We start from the raw sequence: 7922 nt of genomic DNA, 5'->3' as shown, positions 1-7922 counted from the left end.
TTTAAAAAATCGTGATTTTATTTTTTTGCCATATCGCCCAGCCCTACCCTGCCTTAGATGGTGCACCAAAAAAAACTGACTTGTGTTTAGGTGCAGAAAGTTATTTTGCAGATTTTTTTGTGTTTTTCAAGTCATTTTTCTGAATATTCCAACACAGCAAACACAGCGTTTTTCTTCAAGTGTGTGTTTTTCCCTGAAAGACATCAATCAGTTTGTGCTGTTGGCACTAAAACAGGATAAAAAAGCACAGTTTTAAATAAAAGGACATGTTTTTCTCCAGATTCATTGTTTCTTTCTCATATGAGGTTCCTTACCAAAATACTTGAAGCATCTGGTCCTGGTCCGGCCCATCTGTCAAGTTTTAGAACCCTTAATGGGCCACAAGTCAAAATGTTTGCCCAGCCCTGGTCTAAGGGTAGGGATATAACCAGTTCAGTTTAGCAACCAGCTATTGTTTCTATTTTATGACCGACTTTCTGTTTTTGTACAATTATCGGTATGAAGCCTATATAAATAAAATTGAATTGAACTAAAAAGGAGTAAAACAAGGACTGAAATCAACTAAAAGCTCTCCTGAATAAAAACTTATTGACCTGGGATTCAAAACATTCAACTGAGTCAATCTGACGCAAATACAGCAGCAACGAGTCCCAAAAACGAGGAACAATGGCTCGAAATGAAAGACCCCTCTAGTCTTAAAGCTGATTTTTGGAATGCTTAAAAGATTTTGGTTGGAAGACCTCAAGACTCGGGCCGAAAAGTATGAGGTCAAAAGGTCAAAGATGCACGTCGGGGCTTGATTTTAGAGCTCTAAAATCCAAAGGTAACATTTCGAAATCAATTTAAAATTTTATAGTCAACCAATGTAAATCAGACAAGAGAGGGGTAATGTGTTTGTTCAAACAGGCAAGAATAGAGTTACAGTAATTAAACGAGAAGAAATAAAAGTGAGAATAATTGTTTTCTGGTCAGATCGAGAGAAGATACTCTTTAATTTTAAATTGTTCCTCAGATGATAAATACAGTTTTTTATTATCTGTTCTGAGTGACCTTCCAAGGACTTATCAAACTTATCATGAACCCCAGCGTTGATGTGGCCCCTTGAACGTACATTGTGATCGTAGCTTTAGTCTCTATCGTGTCCTTGGACACGTTGGGGGCGGGATTATGTGCTCTGACTCTCCAATCCTTGTTTGTGCTGCAGGCTCCGCGGTTGTGCATACTCCGGCTGCAGTGTGATTTGATGAGGAAGACTGAGGATTTGATGTTGAAGCACATCGAGGAGCTGAGCTGTCAGAGGAACCACCTGGGAGAAAGTCTAGTCAGTTGAAGGCCAAATTTACATTTTAAATCTTCCTGCTTGTAGCCGCTACGGACCCGCTGGGCCGCTTTTAGAACCGTAAGAGGTGAAATATTGGAGAGGGACTCCATGCGAGACTCAGGACTTATTGCAGAGTTTGCAGCATTTATTACTAGGAGCTTTTGCCATCAATAGCTGAGAATGTGTGAATGCAGAGGAATATTTTTGTGTCTGGCTGCTGATAACAGTTGCTGCTGAAAACATGTTACTTTTTCTTTTATTTTTATCACTTTCTGTTGTCTACAGAAAAAGAAAACTATTATTTGAACCAGTTAAGGGCTCATCTGAAAAGCCACATATGGTATAAAAACAACCACCTCTCTATTAGTGACACAAACTCATCTTACATTTTGAATTGTGTATGAACTGGGTGTTGGTCTTCAAACTTTCTTCAGGAGTCCCTCAGTGTCCACACATGAAAAAAAAGTATTTTCGCAGGATTTGGAATGTTCTCCTGACTATCCGCAATGCAAATTAGTCTTCTGTAAAATACATTTCTAAACCGGAATATCTCCCAAATACAGCATGCTGTTGAATGAACTCCTTTTGCTATTTATAGAGGACATTTGGGGCTTTTCACTGAGGGTGGGGCTCTGGGAATGGTAGTTTTTGGCAAATTTTTAAAAACTATGAAGGACAATGTTTTTTTTTTTTCCTTCTCGATAGGTCTAAAATGCAGGAGGGATGAGGACAGTAAATGAAAATAAATAACCTAAAAATAAACAAAATGAGAAATTTGGAAAATGAGAGATTTGAGAACATTATTTACAGACCTTCTTATTAGTAAACGAAGTATTCAAAAATAAACCCTTAATTTAAAGTATTAATATTTTCTTGAAATGAGTCAAAGTCAAAGTTTACCAAAATATATTTTACCCTCCTGGGTAAAGTATATATTTATTTTAAAAATAAACTGTACTTAAACATTAAATAATTTACATATATTTTCTTATTTTAATTGGGTTCTATGCATTGTTATTCAACATGTCCTGTTTGGTTAAGATAAGCAGATGCTATTTGCAACCAAAATTTGACTATAAATTAGCGGGAAAAAAACCAACATGAATTTGAGCAAGCTTTTTAGGTTTTCAGCATAGACCAGTGACGTGTGTTGAGGTGAGGCACTGACGTCATCAGTCAGATTTACAAACATATGAACCCTACAGAGCAGCTGATTCACCATTTCATTGACAACAGTTAAATAGTGTTGTTTAGGATTTCTTTCTTCCATTTACAGAGTAGTATAGAAAAAAAGTCACAAAACTTGTTATTATTCACTTACTTTTTCTTATAAATGAAGTCTGTGCATCGCTCCTTCTGGAGAAACATATTAACAACCTGTTTGTAGAAGTCTTCCTTTTCTTTCTTCAGTTTTCAAAGTCTCTCTGTCTCAGAGGAGATTACTACCAGTGACTGATCTCCACAAATTCCAGAGTTTAGACATGTAATTCTCCATTGAAAATGAATGCTAAACGGTATTAAAGAATATCTGGACAGCTGCACTTGACTTGCTGCCACTAACTCTATTATTCTTTAGCCGCTGTGTCACATTATCTGGGCTCACCAGCACCCTCTGCCTTGTGGCATGCACACTGCGGATATCACCTGGTGTACATTTTCTCAAGCACATTTTTAGTGCATACAAAGATTAAATGAGTCACAAACTGGCACCAATGTAATCAGACAGTTGGTAAGAAATATAAAAATGAAGTAATTAAAAATAGAGCATCTTTTATGATGCTAGAAAGACCAAAACAGTGAGTCAGTGTGTGCGGTAGGGGCTGCCGCTGCCTCCCCAGAGCATTTCTAATCTATTTGATCAGGAAACTTGGAAACTTGCTGCTTGCTAAAATAATATTAGCTTTTTAATTTTAGCACTAAAAAAGTATATTCATCTTAGTAATTTATGTATTTTGAAGCTATATTTTGCCCTGACTGCATGTCACTGGCATACACACAGGTGTGCTTAATGCATGCTAGTTAGAACAGAAATGAATACTTTTTTGTGTCCATTGAGGCTTGAAAGTTAGTGTTTTTAAAGTAAAAATAAATCTTAAACTTCATTTCTGCCCAATAAAGTGTGAACACGTTTAATGTTTGCAGCAGAAGCGGCATTGCTGTTGCACCTGGTTTCTTGCAGTTTTGCTCTTTCTGTCACTTTCTTTCTTTGTTGTGAATTTTCTTTGTTTTATCATTTTGTGAAGATAATAACGGCATTTTTGATCTGACCCTTGGGGTTCTACTCATTTTTCTTTGTACAAAAACACTGAGCAGAAAATGTGTCGGAGTAAAAGAATACATTTTTTGCCAAAAGTTAGTAAAGTAAAAACTAAAAGTTGAGCACAGATGCTCTGAAAAACAGCTTAAAAAATAAAAAAATATTCTACTTTGTTAGATCAAACTGGTTCACATTTTCACTGGTTGTTTCGTGACAAACATAACTTAGTATTTTTATTCATTTAAATAGACAAATACAGTGTTTGCTAATTTTTTTTGTACATCAAGGATGTGTGAAACCTTTCAGAAAAAAATAAATCTCAATATAATTAGGGTTTTGGGGTAATCCTATAACTATTTGTTGTCTTACATATGACTGAACTGCAGTAGATCAGCAAAAAAGCTGCAAAATATAAAAAAACAGTGCATCTATTTTCATAGGAAAACTTAGCAAATGTAGAGTTCTAGGGGTCACAATAATAATAAAATTAACATCCTGGAGGGACAGACTCATGCATAGTGGAATATTATTAACAAAACACATTCATTTAAAACCTCACATCAACCTTGACATCAACAGTGAAATTGAGGTCAGAGCTAAGAGAAGAGAAAGTCAAGGAAAAATATGATTTATGTATTAACCTAAAGAGTACAAAAGAAAAATAAAGCAGGAAAAATTGTACAGTCTGAACATTTAAAATAATATAATAATCTGCCATAAATGCCATTTTTACTCCTGCTTGTTCCTGCATTACTTTCAAAAGCAAAAAAATCAATTTTTAAAATATCGATCATTCATTTTTTGATCAAATAACTGAAATAAACAAAAAAAACTAGATCTCTAAAAATCCCAAATGAAAAGCAACAGTTGCATCCACAGAAGTCCTCCATGCAGGTGTTCCAGTGCTATTGTTTGCCTTATTTCACTCTTTCTTTCATGCCAGGCCAAGATAAGGAGGGAGTCAAAAGAAGAGGAGGAACATTTCCTCCAGGAGATCTCAGGGTTCAACAGAGACTTCAGTCTGCAGGGGAACAAAGTGACGCTTTTGGAGAGCCAAACTCGCTCGGAGCTGCAGCTTCTGCAGAGGGAGGAGGAGGCTTTACACAAAGGTCATAAAATATGTGTTCTGTCTCGCTGCTCGTGTCGGGAAATGTTGTTTTAATTGAATGCATAAAGAGTATTTTGTCAGAAACAGATTCTTTCATCCTTACAAAATTATACTTCCGATAGAAAAGTTCTTAAATCACAGTAAGGACTTGGAAATTTACTGGAAACTTGTTGAATAAATGTACTCTGAAAATAATGGGGGAGACAAAACGAGAAGATTACGGGGCAACTTTTGTTTAGAGAGCGCTTCATCATGTTGGAAACAGACTATAAATCTCAGCTGGGTAACCCAAATAAACAGTTTCCAAGTCTGGCCAGCACTCATGCAGAGTTCAGTCCAAGGTCGTTATTTCACACAGAGGTTTGGAAGCTCAGATGTTTGCTGAAACAAAAGAGTAACGCAGGTTTATATGAATCAGAGAAGCAAATTCTTCCGTTCTCTCAGTTGTGAAGTTATTCTACCCAAAGAGCTAAAGAATGTCTCAAATGTAACGAGATGTTCCGTGTCAAAGTATGAACTGGAGGTTATTCCAGGTAGTCATTTCTGTGGCTCTTTTTTTTAACTTGACTAAATTGTGTTTGTTTTTTTTCTTAAATGTTCTCTAAATGAGACATTCTTGGCCTCATATTCATCACTTGGGTAAACAAAGTTCATGGAAATGTCAGTGAATTCAAGATGTTCAGATGTTGTGGCTAAAAGTCAAGAGTGAACCCTTCCAGGAGCTGTCTCAATGCTTCTGTGCACACATAAGTGTCCCTCATTTAAAGAGAAAATGTGAAATTATTGGGAAAGACTTCTAGCAAAGTCAAAATCCTAGTGGGAGTACAAAGACCACATTTATATCTAAATCACAAATATCATTATTGGTTTTTTTTTTGGCCACAATACGATTCTGGGTTGATTGAAAAGATGAACAAATGTATTATTTTCAGTGATCTATTGCAGTTTTTAGCCAAAATAAAAAAAGAGTCCTGTATGTACATATTTTCTGCAGAGCGGCAAGTCTTCTGTAGAAATCACCTCTGAATTGTGGGTGAGTCTGTAGGTTAGGAGCAAACCGGCATCCCTTTCAAGGGATGTTGTACCCTTGATCGCCTTTGTAGATTTTTTTTCGTTAAGAAAAACCAATAGAGACACACAATAAAATGGGCATTTAGCCTAATAATTCTGTGAATTGAACTTTACAGAATAGTTTCTGTGTACTTCCTGCTCAAACTAGTACTGCATTTTAAAGCAATAAAGTGGTGTGATCTGTACAAGAAGAAAAATATAGCGCTTATTAAAATAAATAATTAAATAAATTGATGAAAGTCGCGAGCGGCGTTGGATGGTGAAACCTCTCACTGCCAGCCTCTACACGCTGACAAGAATTTGGATTGGGCCTATTTTGTTCTTTAAATTCAAGATGGTGGCCTCTTCCCAAGGTCAAAGGTCGACAAAACTCCATGAGTTGTTGTAGACTTAGGCTGGCAACATTTGTGTGAAATTTTGTTTAAAAAAAAAAAAAAATGGCTAAAGAAAAATAAGTGAAAGTCCCAAACATTGCCACAAAATCGCCGCCAAGCTGTAGGTCGTACGGTCATTCTATAATAATAATAATAAAAAAAAATCACGTGAGGTTTAGTTTCATATGTGTATTTTTGTATTCATAAGTGATTTTTGCTCCATTCATTTCTTTTATGGTTTTGCTCGCCGTGATGTCATCATCTTAGTTAGCATGTGGCAGGAGTCATATTTCTGCTCAAAGGCGCAGACAGTAACCACAGATGGTTACTTTAAAAAATATTTATCTAAAGAGTTTTGAAAATTCCTGCCTGTGAGTTTATAAAGATATTCATTTAGTCTGCAGCGTATGTTGACCGAGTGTTAGCATTAGCCTTCCTATGGGAAATCCCATTAAACGTTCAAGCTAGCGGACTTTAGCTTTATGCATTAGATTCATCTTTATTTTTATGAATCGATTATTGATCTGTTAAGCTTAAATTGAGTCAAATCGATTCATCAATTTAATCAGCCCAGCCCTAATAAAAATACCTGATCAGGATGTAACGTCAGGTTTCGATCAACCTAAAACTAGTATATTTTGTATAATCTTTCATTGTACTTTACCGTTTTTTCTGATGCTGCCAAACAGTTTAAATTAGACCACATTGTCCTAAACAGCAGATCAATGAAAAAAAGATCATTTATCCCTAAGATTAAAACAGAAGTATTTTGAGATTATCGTATACTTTCAATTTAATGTTTCATCTAATTTTAAAGTTTCATCCTTTTAAATAAAAGGCATGAAGTGTTATTTTAATGATTTGATTTATTACTGTTTTACTGAAGTCAATCAATTCATCTCCAGTCGAAATCAGGATCTGTAAATCTTAGCTAAGCCTGTGACAGCTCATGAATCATGAGTGGGTTTTCTCAAAGTGCCTCACGTTGGTGGATATTTTAAAAAGAAAGAAAAGAATTGTGTAGTAAAAGCTGCAAAACCTCTCGTTCCCATTGTTGGTTTCTCTGTCCACAATCAGAGATGGAGGCCATGACAGCGGAGAACGACCACATGAGAGCTGCGGCGGAGGAAAAGAACGCCCTCCTGCTTGACCTGGAGGTCGTGAAAAACACGGAAAGAGGTGAACACCGAGTTCACGCCGGTTATTGTGGAGCAGCAGGAGCGCTCGGAAACATGGCAGACCTTTTTAACACCAAACGGCGCCTCTGGTTTCAGTCTCAGCATGGCTTCTTATTCTACCTCCGTTTGCTTTCCCACCGTCTGCAGTGAGCAGTTTCTCTGGTGATGAAATTCTGCCAAGACTGCTAAGTATTGAACCCAGATGCTGATTAGAAACATTTAGAGCTGGGAATACTGATGGTATGAAAGTTATTCTACATTCATAAACAATGTATGTTTTCTGGGCTCAGAACAGATGACTAATTGAAAACAGAAATGTGAGATTTGAGAACTTCTTACTTTAGTTGAGGCTTTCTGTCACAGATTCAGGATAAATTGATGTTGTGTTTAATCCAAACTTGAACCATAAACTATATTTACAGTGCACCAGTTGAGGTGTGGTAGAGTCCATATGGCTCCAAATATGGCTCTTTGTGATCTCCTTGAACAATACAGTGGTACTTTTTTTTTCACAACTTTATTGCAAACATCAGTTTCAATACAGAAAAAGTGCAAATATATACGTACATATATACAAACATCATAAAACAAAAAAATAAAATAACACAAAATA

At 36.1% G+C, this 7922-nt stretch overlaps 2 protein-coding genes across 7 annotated transcripts in view; one reads left to right on the top strand and one right to left on the bottom strand.

Moving 5' to 3' along the window:
- gfra1a (gdnf family receptor alpha 1a) overlaps positions 1–7922 on the bottom strand; it is a 237295-nt gene that overhangs the window by 136364 nt on the left and 93009 nt on the right. The gene's annotated exons all lie outside the window — the stretch shown is intronic.
- The window catches only part of ccdc172 (coiled-coil domain containing 172), a 39055-nt gene that overhangs the window by 2517 nt on the left and 28616 nt on the right, over positions 1–7922 (top strand). For 2 of the 5 annotated variants that reach the window (XM_024296703.2, XM_024296702.2), the window contains exons 3-6: positions 1205–1321; positions 4522–4687; positions 7209–7310; positions 7406–7471. In XM_024296703.2, the coding sequence (XP_024152471.1) occupies positions 1205–1321; positions 4522–4687; positions 7209–7310; positions 7406–7471 (451 nt within the window). The remainder of the gene's footprint in view (positions 1–1204; positions 1322–4521; positions 4688–7208; positions 7311–7405; positions 7472–7922) is intronic. The other 3 variants (XM_024296705.2, XM_024296704.2, XM_024296706.2) reach the window with 2 other exon arrangements.

Source organism: Oryzias melastigma, linkage group LG15 (genome assembly GCF_002922805.2).
Source record: "Oryzias melastigma strain HK-1 linkage group LG15, ASM292280v2, whole genome shotgun sequence".
In the NCBI taxonomy this organism is placed as follows: Eukaryota; Metazoa; Chordata; class Actinopteri; order Beloniformes; family Adrianichthyidae; genus Oryzias; species Oryzias melastigma.
This window is presented reverse-complemented; position numbering and strand designations above follow the sequence as displayed.